This window comes from Dreissena polymorpha, chromosome 3 (genome assembly GCF_020536995.1).
Source record: "Dreissena polymorpha isolate Duluth1 chromosome 3, UMN_Dpol_1.0, whole genome shotgun sequence".
In the NCBI taxonomy this organism is placed as follows: domain Eukaryota; kingdom Metazoa; phylum Mollusca; class Bivalvia; order Myida; family Dreissenidae; genus Dreissena; species Dreissena polymorpha.
In genome coordinates, this window is record NC_068357.1 from 56,943,801 (window position 1) to 56,961,652 (window position 17,852).

General features: G+C 36.3%; 2 protein-coding genes across 2 annotated transcripts; one reads left to right on the forward strand and one right to left on the reverse strand.

Moving 5' to 3' along the window:
• The first annotated feature begins 1,088 nt into the window (after positions 1 to 1,088).
• On the forward strand, positions 1,089 to 2,995 carry LOC127874277 (uncharacterized). The gene is made up of 4 exons (XM_052418515.1): positions 1,089 to 1,201; positions 1,647 to 1,727; positions 2,077 to 2,142; positions 2,551 to 2,995. Exons 1-4 carry the CDS (start codon positions 1,141 to 1,143, stop codon positions 2,820 to 2,822), a joined length of 480 nt encoding a protein of 159 aa, XP_052274475.1. The 5' UTR covers positions 1,089 to 1,140; the 3' UTR covers positions 2,823 to 2,995.
• Positions 2,996 to 5,275: 2,280 nt separating this feature from the next.
• On the reverse strand, positions 5,276 to 7,975 carry LOC127872249 (G-protein coupled receptor 157-like). Its single transcript, XM_052415580.1, has 3 exons — positions 7,780 to 7,975; positions 6,047 to 6,255; positions 5,276 to 5,736 (listed from the first exon to the last, which is right to left on the reverse strand). Exons 1-3 carry the CDS (start codon positions 7,973 to 7,975, stop codon positions 5,377 to 5,379), a joined length of 765 nt encoding a protein of 254 aa, XP_052271540.1. The 3' UTR covers positions 5,276 to 5,376.
• Positions 7,976 to 17,852: the final 9,877 nt, after the last annotated feature.

A 17,852-nucleotide genomic window follows, 5' to 3' on the forward strand; every position in this document is an offset into this window, starting at 1 on the left:
AGATACCAACAACATGATTTTTATTCACTGTGTTGGTTCCACACTGTACTTATTTTGTATTAAATAATATATTAATCAATTTAACATAAGATCAACGGTTCGTCTATTCGGTTTTCATTTTCGCAATGTTCGATACAATTTGTTTTGATTGTACGCTCTCAAAACTATGAAAGAAAGAAAACAACTTAATAAGTAAATCACATACAGTAGATGACGTTTGTTACATTTACATGCATACCTGTCGATTAATTTTATGTTGACTAGGCTTTGTAATAGAAATTCAAATGTATAGTAACCCGATGAATACAAGACAGCATAGATAACTTTTAAGGAAATGTCTAGACGAGTCGTTCATACACGTTATTCGAAAGTTTATAAGACAAATTTCGAAATTATTGCAACTTATCGGTTAACCCATTTATGCCTAGCGTCTAGAAAAAAGGCCTTGGCAAACAGCGTAGACCCAGATAAGACGCCGCACAATGCGGCGTCTCATCAGGATCTGCACTGTTTGCTTAAAGGAATTTCTGTAAGAAATAATCTAAATATAGAAATAAATATACTAGACATCCCTAATTTTGAAAATAAATTGATCCAATTTAGAAGGATGGAGAAGTCCACTGGGCTTAAATGGGTTAATAATCTTTGACATTCTTACTAAAACGTGTAAGAGATATTTTTTATATTGTCTATCGGTCAAAAACTAACTTTTTGAAGTTCTGAGGTGAATAAATTAAACCGCGAGAATGAAAGAATGCCAAACGTGATACAACGACTATCTCAGGAAATCTTCATACGATTGTTACAATACATCGTCTGCTGATCCGACGTCTTATACCTGTGTGTTTTATTGCCTTGTTCATGAACGATATAAGGACGCGCGCGTGTCTTATTGTATTGTCTCAGACTTATATAAGCACGCGTGTAATTGCCTTGTCTCAGAACGACAAAGTTTTGTTTAATTGTTTTCGTCACGATAGCTAGAAAAATATTTAGATTAATGCGCGTTTACAACTATAATTTTAATTTCCCTTTATGCAATTGTTTTTGTTCGGACATTTGTTTTGAATGTTTAGTAGTTTTACAATCAGAAGGCGTCATATTTATTTCTCTAGTTTCAACGCCGGATTTATCAACAGAATGCTTGGTTTTCTACTGCCATCCTTCGTTGTAATAGTTCTTTTCGCCGGACTCACTCACGGTATTTTAGTGTCCATACACTGTTAGCAGATATAATTTCATGAATTTTGTTTCCTCGTTTCATTTACTTATTCAATTATCTTGGTACTAACTTTGTTATTAATTTGCTGATATATCAAGTGAATAACCATCATTTAATAATTAATGTTTTCATTTCAGTAAAATGCATCTTAGCGTCGTTTATGGGTCAATATACAAGGATGTGCTTCTAGTGCTTTGCCACGATTTATGTACTTATATTTGAATAATTGAAATGGTAGCAACATGTTCTATTTTACTATATTTCAAAACTTTCCTTTGCGCTTCATATGGTTGATTAAGAATTCGTATATGTGTGCTCTTTCTTTATATAAGTAGGCCAGTGAACGGCAGGAAAATCAGTGGCTGACATATTAATCTGTGGTTTGTACTTTAAACTGTTTATTAAACTGTCTTATTTTATACAGGGGGCGGTGATAATGTACGGGAAGGACGTGGTACTGTCTTATTTCCTACAGGGGGAGGTGATAATGAACGAGAAGGACATGGTAAGTATGCAATCTTACTACCTACACTTTTTAAATATTTAATTTCGAAATAAATTGAAAAAGAACAAACGAATATGTGAAAATTTAGGCGAACGGGAACCTACACAATATTACGTGGATGCAAGTATTATGCTCACGGGTTTGTGAGTTGAAAACCAGAAATTAATGTTAAAAGTAACGAGTCATTTACAGAAACAATATTTTTTACAGAAACAATGCAAAATGCCGTTTCCAACTGAGCTTAGCAAGTAAAAAAACAACAATTGACCAAAATCGCCATTGAAAAAAGAAATCTTTATCAATTTAGCTAATAATGTATGTAACTGATCGTATTCGTTTGCATTTTCAGGGCGCAGGCGTAGGACCACAACTGTACTGCCAACAGTGCCAACAGTGGCAACAGTGCCGCCAATTGGTGAGGTCGCACAGATGTTTTATTGATTTTTAATTCTTAAGTTATTGACGTTTTGAATTCTGTAAATAAATATAGTTTAATTTAAACTCCATATCGTACGGCAAAGCTACAATATTATGTTTTGAAGAAACGTATTTAATAAGTCAAGTTTAGTAATTCAGAAATAATATAACTTTCATTAGTGGCTCAAACGTGTTCTTCATTTAAGAACATATTGGTAAAAATTATTCGAGTTCGTTCAGATTGGAAATGTATGTCATTCGGAACAAACAGGGATATGTAAATACGTTTACTTGTTTCACTGATGTTTGTATCAATTGTTGAACTTGTATTTGCTGTTATCCATATTGAATTGAATCACATATAATGTCGCCTTTAAAAGAGCCCTCTGTTTCTGCCCACTGTTAGATGTGTGCCCTGGTCGGCCCCCGTGTTTGCCCGTACCGTCCATCGACTGTGTGTCGTCCTACGTGTACGATAACATGAACGGCACCGCTTGTCTGTACAGCTGCACGCACTGGTGTTGCTCCACCGTGGAGGCGCTTCTTCTCTCGTGTCCCACGACGAACCCGGACGACCCATACTGTGTGGCCACTAATATCGTCAGCTACATCATTCGAGGGCGCGAATGCCCTGTGTACTGTGGATGCGTTCCGGACTGTTCTAGATTAATATGCTGAACGGAAACACAAATTTTAGACAAAAAACGTTTAGTTATTTTAGTTTCTGAATTATCTAATAAACTTGCATAAAGATGTACTGCGCGAGTAAATTGTAAATGTTATATCACTAGTTTGGAAAGATAACAAACCATGCATGCTGGCGAGAAACCTTACTTTGTCAGTGGAAGAGAAAGTTTTGTTAAATAAATTGTGTAGTTGTTGTTTTGTTGGTGTTATTTAAAAAAAACGTTTTAAGAACAACGCAGAGCGTTTGGGAAATGTCAAAGTGTTTTTCTCAATAGAAGGATTCAACATTGATGTGGTGTTTTATACACAACCAAACTTATGTCGATAATATTCTATATCGTGTCCTATATTTATTTAAATCACAATCATTTTCTTTATACTCCTTATCAATTGCCGAGTCGTGTACTAGTATGTAGTTATTGGTTTAACACCTATTATGTGCTTTGCGCTGATCGTTACATGGATGTGACCACAGTTTAAGTCATGATTTTGTTAAATGTTGGGCTGGGGAATTGTATTTCTTGTATAGTATATGCAATGGGCCTTTGCATGAAAAAAATAAACCAGCGGACCAGACTTTCTCACCTGATAAAGAGTATGGTGTTTTTATTTTACCAATACATTTGAAACAAATAAACCCTCGAAAATAAAACAAAAAAAGCTACTGTCATGCTTTGATGGTGAGCCAATCAAGTAATAAACTTTCCTTTGTTTTAAATTGGTAGGACTTAAAAAGTAAGACACAAACAAACATCATTTCACATTTTATAATAAGTCCATAATATAACTTTTATATTTTTTTAAAAAAACAATGCTTGATGGAAATTAAAAAATGTTCTATTATTTTCATGGGTGATTTTACCATTCCGTGTGTGATCGTTATAACATAAAAGCAACAATATTTGCCTTAAAATTGTATGCATTTGCAGTTAGGTGAGACGTAAGCTCATTTTTTTCAGACCGATACAATCCTACAGAACACACCAATATGTCTCTAGAAGCAAATGTAGATGAACATTTATTGTACAGCAAATCACTCAACCGTATGCGGTAATGCATGGGATATTTATTCATATGTTTCATCCAAGACTATCCACAAAGATACAAAGCGTGTTATCGTGCATTGTGAATTTCATATTGTTCTGCTTTCATGCAGGTTTACCCATGATGTCAAAAACATCCAACTGTGTGATAGAAAGTATAAATAGAAGGTCGCACGGGTGTTTAAAATTTAATATAATAATAATACTAAAATACCTGTGTTTAACTGTCCAAAAACAGCGTGACAATATATTGCGATACGTTATGGGGTTTATAATAAAAGTTATATTAACGAATGTAGGTCGAAAGCCATTGGTAATTTAATAAAACTCACAGACAAATCTTCTGAAAACCGTGATTTTGGAGGGCACAGATGTGACGTGTGCTTGTTTCAATATATTTCGTTCAAACGACCTTTAAACTCGTTTACTCGACTTATTAGGTTGTGTGCATGATGTAACTAAGTGATCGGAACTTAAACAAAGTCTTGGTAATGGCTTCGTAACAATATAGATATCTCGGAAGAAAGACATAACTTACCCGTTGGAACAAAACAGTCGAAGTGGCGACTAAAATAAGTCTTGGTAACCATGTAATTAACCAAACAGAATAATCGCCGTTTGAAAACATTTAAACTCGCGAATCTGACAGATTTTATCACTTTGTTCGGTCGTCCACTTGGAAAGTCATAATTTTCTCAAATGAACAAGTCACGTCTGTTCCGCAACAATCTCATCCAATGTTCATTGGGTCGACAGCTAAGTATTTGTGTATATATTCGGTTTAAATGGTGCACAGTTATACATCATTCAAACAGATACAATACATAAACGTGTTTTTTCGCATAACAGCAAAGCATTCATGTAGCAATGAGCGAATATATGAGTCTCGTTCTGGGAAAACGGGGCTTAATGAATGTGCGTAAAATGTCAAGCAAGGTCAGCCCTTGCGGTCCGCACAGGCTAATAAGGGACGATACTGTCCGCTTTTGTGGATGTTTTCGTTCATATGAAATGTCGTTTTAGAGAAAATCCTCTTAAGTGTCTTCCCATGCGGATTGCACAGGCTAACCTGGCGTGACTCTTCACATTAAGCTCAGATTTTGCAGAACCAGACTCATATGTGCACCCTGGATTCGACGATATAGTGGTCAATGCTGGCTCTTGATAACCCGAGTAATGTAATTGTACTAAAGAAACTTGTCCTACTTAAGCTGGTGACAATATTTCATTTCATGCAGATATAATGCGACTTTTGCTATGTTATAGCGCATGCATTTGCATTCTAGTCTTCAATACGACAACATCTTAACTAACGATTACATTTGGTAAAGCGAAATGTTTGTATACATTCGTCAACATCAACCAATTCTACTTTATTTCAAATAAGCAAAGTGCATAGTAAATGTACATTCAATCAGAGGTGGAAGTTAATTTTATTTAATTCTTAACAGTTGCTTTGGCACAAATGTAAAGCTTCTGTTGAAGACCAACTTGCGACAGTATTACTCCTGTAACATTGGTTCCAGTTCTTCGATTCGCGGTGAACCACTGCAACAACTTCTGCAACATGCGCAAATATAATCCCGAACCGTGTCGTCTAACAGACAGAACACAAACAAATTCCAAAATCCTTGCCAACTGTCACCGATGCTTTGCATGATAAGTAGAACCTTTTGGTTAAACATAAGACTTATTTCCACCGAATCTATGTTGCCAGTGACAATAGCAATAAAAAATCTGACCGTTCTACATAATCTCAACAAATACAGGCTGATGCAGTAATAGAGGATCTTGTTGTTTTGGGTTCGAATTTCAGAGAGGTCCATGTTTGTAGAATTGCGCGGGGCGTCGTCGTCGTGTGCCTGAATTGTTTATAAATCAGGTTTACCATGAGAGAAAACATCTTTATTATTGAATCGTAACACCTATGATCATGTATCCTAGCCAGTAAAATTGTGTAAATGAACATAATTAAATGGCGTTTCCTCTAAAACAAAACACAACCAAATTGTATAAAAGTCTTTAAACAAAGTGCATGCGTTGGATTCATTTAAAAATCAACTGTTACTGGACGATTACTTTAAACCACATCTGGTATAACCATCCAAATCTAAGTGCTTCGAAAACTAAACTTATCTTAACTACGAATTGAAACACGACCGATATGCATACGTTCTCGTTTAATTTAAAATACTTAGCAATCACGAACACAAGTGCGGTAAGCAAGTAGCAGGCGATTTCCCAGGAGTTTCCCGCCAATAGCATCCACACTGTCTGCGTGCGATTAGACAAAGAGCTTCTTATCCAGTACCAGCCCCCTGTTCCTACCGAGTTGTTGGCCCCTAGAACATCCATTCCAAGGGCCGCCGATGTTATAATCACTGCAACGAAAAACTGATTTACTTTGAACGGCATTCTTTGAAAACGTGGCATCATGCATTGCGTATGGTGCCATCCCAGATTGGTCTGTGCAGTCCGTACAGGCTAATGAGGGACGTAACTTTCTGACTATATGGATTTCGTTAGAAGAGACCCCCTTGAAAAGAAAAACACCATACAAGCAGAAAGTGTCGTGCCTTATAAGTCTACGAGGACTATATCGGCTAATATGGGAGAATATTTTACGCACATACATCAAGCCCGATTTACACAGAGCGAAGCTGATTTTTATAACGTATCATGAACTCCATGTCCCCAGAGAGTTGTTGAACCCTCGCTCGCCCATAAGAATGATCTTTGTAATATATGCTGATTGGACATTTTAAATATCCAGGAAATAAATGTTTGTTGAAATGCTTGCAAATCATCCCGGAAGGGATTTTATAATAAATGCTCCCAATGCATCGATTAAATAATAGTAATAACAAATAGGCTAAAAGTAGTAATCAAATACTATACATGTCGTGTGTGATATTCAGTAGTCAAATCCGCCGCTTGTATTTTGAATTCCAACTTGAATAAATGATATAAATATTGCTAAATATTAAAAAATAACTGCATGATATGTAAACAGAATACAGGTAGCATGTTAGTTTTGTAATCTGTTTAGACAGGGTGCAGGACCACGTGTCTTTGTGGGGTTAGCAAATGAACGTTAACGGATATACACTTTCCGGTATGGTGCTTTTTTCTTCAAATAACTTTTTAAAAATAATGTTAAGAATTAATACTATTGCATAAAAGACAGTGTTTATTATCCTTATGGCAATGTGAAAAACAGCAGAATTACTTAATTTAATAAGCCTGTGTTCTTCGCCAAAAAATAATGTGTAATGCATTGATGTTTATGATTATGTTGCACGCAACGTGTAATTTTGGCACCGATTTTAGACATATGCAATGCCATATTCTTAAATAAAAAGATATCGGCAAACAAAGCATGAAAACGTCATTTATGCACTTAGGACTTTTGCAAATGTATTTTAATAACGGTGCGTTCACATTCTGACCAGCCCATGTGTAAATCCCTGTGAACCCTGTTGATCCTACACCCTGTATATTAACAACTATTTAGGAAAAAGACTACATCAATACACATACGAACCTCGTTCTGAGAAAGCTGGGCATACTACACGTGCGTAAAGTGTCGCCCCTGATTTGACTGTTAAGTCGCACAGATCAATGAACGTCAAGTCTCTTTTTAGAGAGCAAAATTATTAGGCGGAAAATGCCGTCTCTGACTGAGGCGTATCCAGAATGTGTTCAGAGGGGGGGGACTTAACTGGGGAGGGTGCTGGAGGGGTGTCAGGCTGATAAGCCTGTGTATACTAATCTTGGACGACACTTAACGCACATGCATTAAACCCAGTTTTCCCACAGCAAGCTCATATATCATTTACAGCTCCTAGTCTGAATCTACACTCATTAGGTCAACGTACATATTTAACTGGAATCCCAGTGCATACAAGATTGCAACAAATAATCCCCCTTGCAGATCTCTGTTTGGACTCTCAGTTGCTGACACAAAATGTAAATCGCGATGGCAGAAGTCCAGAAGAATGACGCCATACTTGCAGACGTCGTGATGTAACTCTGTGCTATGCAAACGGCGTCGGAGTGATTGAGATTCGTACACGGATTGTTCGTTCTCTCCAAGACCATGTAGCGGACGCCACCGATCAAATTGCCCGTGGCATTTAAAAAGACGGCGGCACGTAAGAATAGTAATAACCTTCGTGAAAAGGTTCGAATTACCGGTAGTTTGAGGTACGTCCAGAAAATGACACAACATCCAACGATCGACGAAAAGCAGCTCATGAACAGTAATCCGAATGTGTATCCAGGCACAAAATCCAGACAGTCGTACAGAGCGGATTTGTTTACAACATCTATGATGGATGGTCGAGGGTGAATCGTAAGATTTATTTTCTGTTTACTAGAATGTTTCTCTGTTAAAGGACATCCGCCTAAAATATTTGTCCAAAATGTTTATTGAAAGTTAAGCAATACCTGCAAAACTTCAATACTTAGCATGTGCTTAATGCACGGATAAATCTGGGTAGATACTTAACGCATAGACGTTAATCCCAGTGTTCCCATAACGAGGCTCATGTGATTGCTAATTTACAAAGCCGAAGGTACGGACGTCATAATATTTATTCAATGACACCCAACAGGTTTGACCAACATAATGAGTAAAAAAGAACAGTATTTAAATTTCAAATATCAATAGACAAACTGTAACAAAATGACAGCACAGAATGAACTGGAATTTTGAAATTAACTGTTATAATTTACTCTGTCTAGCCACATTTGAACTTTGTCATACAAATTAATAGAGAGCACATGCAAGCAAAAGTTTATTTGCGCATATGCTTTACAAGGCTTACAAGTACATATATATATATATATATATATATATATATATATATATATATATATATATATATATATATATATATATTATATATATATATATATATATATATATATATATATATATATATATAGCCATTTGATTCCGAAAAATCAATAGGCATATAAAACTGAACTTTGGCGCACTTCATAAGAACGGAGCTACTTTATTACAGTGCTATTTATTTAGAATTTCATGTCATACATTATATTGATAATCTCACTTCACACAATCGAAGCCTCAATCTTAGAAAACCTGATTTTATAAAAAAAATCGATGAAAGAAAGTCTAATAAAAAAATATATAGTCTACTCCGAAAGTTTCGTCTCTGATTGACCTGTGCGAACTACACGGGCAAATTTGGGACGCAACTTAACGCGCATGCATTAAGACCTGTTTTCCAAAAGCGAGGCTCATAAAACTATTGTCGAGCTTTTTTCTATGAAAATGAAGAGTTCACGAATAGCCGCAAGTTCGAATTTGCAATACTATCTATTTCTTAATAATAATAAATGATATATTATTGCAATAAACGCATTCAATTTAAACTTTAGATACAAAGTTAATAATACCTTGTATGTATTCATGTATCATTCAACAGCTTTGAATTCATTGCGATACGCAAAAAAAACTCATCTACTCGATCTATTTCAATAAAGTAGCCAAGAAGCATACCACGTTAAATCGAAAGAGTGCATTGTATTCTATTCTACAATAAAAGGAAAACAATAACTTACTTACCAAAGGCATATTACATAAAACAAATATAAACGCCTTCAAAAAGAGATTAGTCCGCATTGCACACCGGGTGCACACTTTTATACATCCCACGTTAAAATTAGAAAGGACATAACCAACATATTTTCAGGTAAGGCCCAATAATTAAGAATGTGTTTCTGAGGACGAGTATATATACATCAGGGCAGGTTCTTTGACACTGTTTGTATGTTGCAAGCTTGAGGCATGGGGCGGGTATTTTGTTTACACCTATTGTGCAGATATGTCCCGTATTCCTCTTGGTGTGTTTGTGAATGGCGGTGGGGGGCATGCATAACTGCAAAAGCTTCTACATATGAGATTCGCTCTGGTAAAACGGGTCTAAATACATGTGCGTTAAGTGTCGTTTCAAATAAGTATGTTTAGACCGCACAAACTGACCAGAGACCAGAGCTTTTTCATACCATAGCATGGACATTTGGAACAGTATACAAATTGGAATAAGAATGACATGCTCTATCTCTGCTTTTAAAAGTGGATTTAAACCACATTTATTTTCTAATCAATGATTTTTCAAGTGTGTCAATTTTCAATTATTGTTATTATTATTATTATTATTATTATTATTATTATTATTATTATTATTATTATTATTATTATTATTATTATTAGACGACACTTTTGACCTTTATTGTTGTTTTTTTTCGTTTTACGATTTAGTGTAATGGGTTTAATCTAAATAATTTGCAAAAAAATTCGTGCAGATTTTGTTAATAATATATTTGTATGAGAAAGGATGACAGTTAACATATAATGTTGACAAAATGGTTGATACCACAATAGAAATCTCGAAATGCTGGAAAAAAAGTGTGGCCTGGGGTACACTTACATCGTATCTCCATCGTCCACCACCACAGACACCGGAAACCAAGTGTTATCTGTTATTTCCTTTAAATTAACTTTCACCGCAGTCGAGTTTAAATCACTTCAAATTCCGTTTGAGCATCCTGAATAGCTCTATGTCAATGTATGAATCATCGTTATGCTTAAGGCGTTTCACTTCATATCACATCGATGTCAGGGGCACGTTTGCGAACTGAATCAGCAAACGATTCTTCCGGGTTCCGGAGAAGGTCGATGTATCTTAAATGCTAATGAGCATGCACAATGTCAGACACTAAGAGGGCCGTACGAAGGGTTTTGTCGTTCAAAATGTATATAACATACATGAAAACAAACATTGATTCATACAATCTCATTTTTATAATATTACAAATATATTATTACTAGTTTTGAAGAAAGTTAATTTCAAATATGCGTGTTTAAGGGGCCTTTTCACGTTTTGGTAAATTGACAATTGGAAACAAGAGGGCCTGAAAGGCCTAAAGTCGCTCACCTGAGAATCAAAGGAACTGACCTGTTCTGTGCAGCCCAAGCTGTCATTATAAGAAATGTTCTAACCAACTTTCATGACTAGTGAACACCCTGGCAGCCAATTTTTTTCAACAGACCAGAACCATTTCCATACACATCCAATATATCAGTTTAAACAAATATTCTGACAAAGTTTCATGAAGATTCATGAAGCCATACAAGGAAAAATGCCCCGCCCCCTGGTGGCCATGTTTTTCAAGCAACTGGAATCATTTTCATACTTGTCCAAGATATCATTGGGACAAATAGTTTGACCACGTTTCATGATAGTCTGACAATAAATTTGGCCTCTAGAGTGTTAAAAAGTTTTAACTCAAGTCATATATAGCCATATTAGGAAACATGCCCCGCCCCCTGGTGGCCATGTTTTAAAGCAAGCGAATCCATTTTCAAACTCATCCAAAATATCATTGGGACATATCTTCTGACCAAGTTTCATGAAGATCGGAAAATAATTGTGGCCTCTAGAGTGTTAACAAGGTTTTGCTATAGCTATATTAGGAAATATGCCCCGCCCCCCTGGCGGCCATGTTTTTCAACAAACCGGCATCATTTTTTTAACACGTCCAAGATATTTTGGGATTAATATTCTGACCAAGTTTCATGTAGATCGGACAATAAATGTGGCCTCTCGAGTGTTAACAAGATTTTACCATAGCCATATATAGCCATATAAGGAAAAACGCCCCGCCCCTTGGCAGCCATGTTTTTCAAGAAAACATTCTACTCCTACTACTCTTACTACTCTTACTATTACTACTACTACTACTACTACTACTACTACTTCTACTACAACTACTACAACTACTACGACTACTACTACGACTACTACTACTACTACTACTACGACTACTACGACTACTACTACTACTACTACTACAACTACTACTACGACTACTACTACTACGACTACGACTACTACTACTACTACTACTACTACTACGACGACGACTACTACTACGACTACGACTACTACGACTACGACTACTACTACTACTACTACTACTACTACTACTACGACTACTACGACTACTACGACGACTACTACTACGACTACGACTACTACTACTACTACGACTACTACGACTACTACTACTACTACGACGACTACGACTACGACGACTACTACGACTACGACTACTACTACTACTACTACTACTACGACTACTACTACTACGACTACTACTACTACTACTACTACTACTACTACTACTACTACTACTACTACTACTACTACTACTCCTACTACAGACTACTCGCTACTACTACTACTTCTACTACTACCTACTACGACTACTACTACTACTACTACTACTACTTACTACGACTTCTACTTCTACTTCTACTACTACTACTACTACTACTACTACTACTATACTACTACTACTACTACTAATAATAATAATAATAATAATAATAATAATAATAATATATACTACTAATACTAATACTACTTCTACTACTACAACTACTACTTCTACTGCAACTACGACTACTACTACTACTCGAACTCATTCAATATATCATTGAGACCAATCTTCTGGCCAAATATCATGAAGATCTGACAATAAATATTGCCTCTAAAGTGTTAACAAGTTTAACATGGTGGCCATGTTTTTAAGCAACCGAAACCATTTTTGAACTCATTCAAGATAGTCAGTGGGACAAATCTTATGCCAAGTTTCATGAAGATCGGAAAATAAATTGTCGCCTCTAGAGTGTAAACAAGGTTTCACTAGAGCCATATAAGGAAAAATGCCCCGCCACCTTGCGGCCATGTTTTCCAACCAACCGGCATCATTTTCTATATCGTCTAAGATATCATTGGGATTAATCTTCTGACCAAGTTTCATGAAGATCGGAAATAAATGTTGCCTCTAGAGTGTTAACAAGATTTTACTATAGCCATATATAGCCATATAAGGAAAAATGCCCCGCCCTTGGCAGTTATGTTTTTTCAAGCAAATGTAACCGATTTCTAACTCATTCAAGATATGATTGAGACCACTCTTCTTGCCGAATTTTATGAAGATCGGACAATAAATGTTGCCTCTAAAGTATTAACAGGTTTTTACTAAACCAACACACAGCCATAAAAAGGAAAAATGCCCCGCCCCCTGGTGGCCATGTTTTTAAAGCAACCGAAACAATTTTCGAACTCATCAAAGATATCAATGAGACAAATTTTCTGACCAAGTTACATGAAGATCGGAAAATAAATGTGGTCTCTTGAGTGTTAACAAGGTTTTACTTTAGCCATATAAGGAAAATTATATATAAAACATTTATAAATAATTCTTTTTTTATGAAACCTGCAGCAAAATGAACCTAATTGTTACATATTAAGTACACGTTGAGTAATTGATTATTATAACCATGATTAAATTTCTGATACAAGTAGATTTGGTAAATTTCGATGAAAGAAAAAATGTCGGGGATAAAAGTGTTTATCCAGAACGTTAGGGACATACAAATGTCATTAAATATGTTGACTTACACACGCAGAATGTATCGAGTAGTCTAAACTAATTATAGCAAGATTTTTTTTAATGCAAAAAACTTTCTGCCCTGGCATTCGAACAAGGGACATATGGACGCAAAATCATATGTTAGCACTTTGAAACGCAGGTTTTATTATTTCGATTTGAAACATTCATGCTATTTTAGAATTCAACATATTTTACAAATTATCGCGGAAACGCGTTACAATGCTTTATAATTTTACCGGATTCGAATGATGATCATCCGTAAACGAACCAATGTATTAACATTTTTGTTCGTTAAGGCTGTTATTTTGCTTGTTAAAATATTGTGTGTACATTCATTTTTGAATCTATGACATTTATTTTGAAAAACGTAAATTCAACGTACTGAACAAGTCGCTTTAAGCCTTCGGTGCAATTTTCATGCACATACACGCAAAGAACTCGACCTCAATCTTTAAACATGGTTAATTTTACGGAATTTTTCGTTTAAATGAACTCTTTTCTTAACAAAATTCCAGTCTTAGCGGAAAGTAAAGTTCTTGATTAGACTGTGCGGACTGCACAGGCTAATACGGGACGCCATTTTTAGCACATGCATTAAGGTTCGTTTTGTCAATGTGTCCACACATTTTTAACACGGTTAATTTAAACAAACGTTTAACGGTTTGAAACAAAAAAGCAATCGTGGTATTTTTGACAGCATTCTTTATACATGTACTACGTTGTTATACTTTGGGAGGCGTCGATTGGCACTTATCTACTTGCGTTTAAAGGCAAATATCTGCGATATATTTGCCTTTCAATTATACGGGCGAAGAAGTAGAGGGAGCGCACATTGTTAAGTAAATACAAATAATGTTAGCCTCGCTCTGAGTCGATCCATATAAGCTTGAGCATTCCGCACATGCTCATCGGTGACGAAGCTTTCCGCCTAAACTGGGTGTCCGGCTAAAGACTGCCTTTTTATCGAAAAATACTATTGAAGTCTTCTTCCAATATAAACAAAAATATTAGTCGAAGAGCGGTGTGGGAGGTGCGACTCACCGATAGCAGGCAAGTATTTAATAATTAAAATGAATTTTACTTTAAAAAAAATGTTTTAATGTCGTTAATACGTTCTTATAGCTGAATTTGCAGCTGCGGTGGGAAGGTTCGCGTATAGCTCCCAAATCCCCATTTCAGCAGAACCCATAACCAGGGTTATCAGATAATGATAGTTGAGCCCATAACTAGGGTTATCAGGTAGTCTTCGTTAGTGCGGTATTGAGTTGACTTCTCGGAAAAGAGTAAGTATGTCTATGTTGTAAAAGACACTACCGTTTGTTAAACCACAAGGGGGCCCAACAAATACAATTTTTCTTGTTAGCACTCCAGAGAACGAAGATAAAACGACCTTAAACTTAAGGTCAGCGTAAAGTATTCGAAATCTGCGATCGCGATTAGAAAAAGGCTCATAACTACTGTGTCCCTACAGATATTTCTCTCATATTTAGTATATATGTGTATCTGGACAAGACCTTTCCCTGCGCATAAAAGTTTTGACCCCCGTGACCTTGACTTGAACTTGATATCAGCTTTCGAAATCTGCAACCGCAATTCGAAAAAGGCTCATACCTAATGTGTCCCTTCAGATATTGTTTTTATATTTGGTTTGCATGTATTTTTAAACAACACCTTTCCATGCGCATGAAATTTGTATGACCCCGGTAAGGTGGCATATAGCATTTGAACTGTCCGTCCGTCCGTCAGTCCGTCCGAACATTTAAACATTGGCCATAACTTTTGCAATATTGAAGATAGCAACTTGATATTTGGCATGCATGTGTATCTCATGCAGCTGCACATTTTGAGTGGTGAAATGTCAAGGTCAAGGTCATCCTTCAAGGTCAAAGGTGAAAAAATAATCTTAGGGAAGTAAAAGCTTTAAAGGGAGATAATTATCTGTACCTGCCAAATGATAAAAAAATAAAACCAAACCGGCGCAAGATGGGGCATTGTGTTTCTGACAAACACATCTCTTTTTGAACTTTGCGTCCGTGTACTGGTTTCGAAATCTGCGACCGCAATTCAAAAAATGCTTATAACGTTTGTGTCCCTTCGGATATTGCTTTCATATTTGGTGCGCATGTGTATCTGGACAAGACCTTTCCATGCGCATAAAAGTTTTGACCCCTGTGACCTTGAACTTAGGGTCCGTGTTTAGATTTTGAAATCTATTATGTGGTTATCTCCGCCGTCTGTTCGTTCGTCCTGGCCACTATCACCAGGTACACTATTAGCACTTGAACCTTGAACTTACACACATGGTTGCTATGAGCAGTGCATTATTTGGCATTTTGATCTGACCCCGGGGTCAAAAGTTATGGGGGTTGGATAGAGGCCGGGTTAGAGATTTTCACTCATTTTTTTAGGTTATTTTACATTAACTTCTTTATTTCTACACCGATTTACTTCAAATTGGTACTGAACATCTTTTATGATAATACAGTCAATCTCAACTATGCATGGCCCCATTACCAACCCTGGGGCGCCCGTGGGGCAAACATGCGGCGTTGGGATACGCGTCGGCCTCTGCCGCGCCATTTCTAGTTTAAGATTTATTTCCAGAAGAGTGTTTGTTAAGTCGAAAAAAACGTACACATAGTCCCCAGAAGACGTGGCGAGCATTCTCTAGAATGTGGCGAGACCATGGGAGATGTGGCGACGTCATGAGCATGCGCAATACTTACACGGAGAGAACCTTGAAGATTATGTACGTATTGTGAACCTTATAGAGATCGCATTCACATAGTTAAGACAGGGAAGAGAAACATGGTAAAGAATTCCGGAGTGTGGCACTGATGTTTAGCTGACTTGTGGACTTGATAGTTCTATCGATGCGTATTCACTATGCTTGAAATGTGTTCGTGTTACGCTCATTTCGTCCAGGTCTTTTCCCTTCCAAGACCATGTCCGGGCTGCTGCAGGACTTTCCTGGGTTCATGGTCGACCTTCTTCTGCACTGAAGTTTGTGCGGCGTAATTTATGGATATGCACCGCTTACTTTGTACACACTTAGTCCGTACAATGTAGTATTTAAGTATATATGAGCCTCGCTCTGGATAAACCGGGACTGTGTGTATGATGTCGTCCCAGATTGGCCTAACAGGGACGAACCACTATACGCTTTTAAGTTATGTTTTGTTTAAAGAAAGTAACTAGTTAAGTCTATGTATAGCTATTTCCTAGGATTGAACAGCTGCGATGTGAGCATGCATTTGTTAACGTAATCCACACCGCATATGCTTGATACCTAGGTATACGTACAAAATTGAAAAATCAAATCCAACCAGATATATCAGACACTTTTACAGCCTGGTCTGAAACTAGCCCTCGCGAAGGAATACCTGGTTACTGGTAACATATACCAGATACAAGAGTTTGAGTTCAGCCGTGAACCTAGCTTTCGGCGACAATATGAGCCGATTTATAGAAAAAAAAAACTGGACTTAATGCATGTGCGTAACATGTCATCCTCACATGATGATCAGGGAAAAGAATTAACATAAACGAAAAATTACTTTCTAGCTAAAAGTGTCGTCCCTGGTTAGTCTTTGTGGACTGGAAGATTCTAATATACTTACCACGTGTCATATCTCGGTTCACAATAGTATCAATTTCTTACCGTTTGGTGTTGTTACGGACAATCATTTCAAAACGCTTTTGCGAGGCACCAATCATTCGTTTAATACAAACCTGTGCCAAAGATTTAATAATAATAATAATAATAATAATAATAATAATAATAATAATAATAATAATAATAATAATAATAATAATAATAATAATAATAATAACTATTATTATATCTTTGGCACAGCTAGGTTTGTATTAAACGAATGATTTAGCGAATATGGATTTCAGTAATGAATTCGATATATTCTACATGTGACATAGTGGTGGATTTCATTATGTTTCTTATTTTTATCAATCCTGAGGTTTATAAAAATCCTTGAAGACATGTGTGCATGCATATTGTTTGCCAGAAAAAGCTTGAGGTACAAACTGGTGTAGTGTAGCCGATTCATCATGTAGATTATACCATGTCTAACCTGCGTGTACGACTAAACTGCATATATGACTGATATCCGCGGATATGACTGAAAAGTGCGGATATGAGTAGACAACTGCTTTTTAAATGTATTTTCCTTTATTTTTGTTATATGAAAATCGTTCTGTGACAAAAATTCACGTCGCTCATGTGTAATGTTACGATCGAATGAATTCAAAAGCATTTTTCATTGGCATTTTAATTTCAGTAACTCCTAATTCATATCCGCGAATATGAACGACGAGTCAGAACACCGCTTTTATAACATTGCTCTATTTTGAGGAAGTTTTAAAAGATTTATCATATATTGTGAATTTTTTATTCAACAGTGATAGGCCCTATGTTCATAACAAAAAAAGCTGCAAAAAACGCAAAAATATTGCCTATATTTGTTCA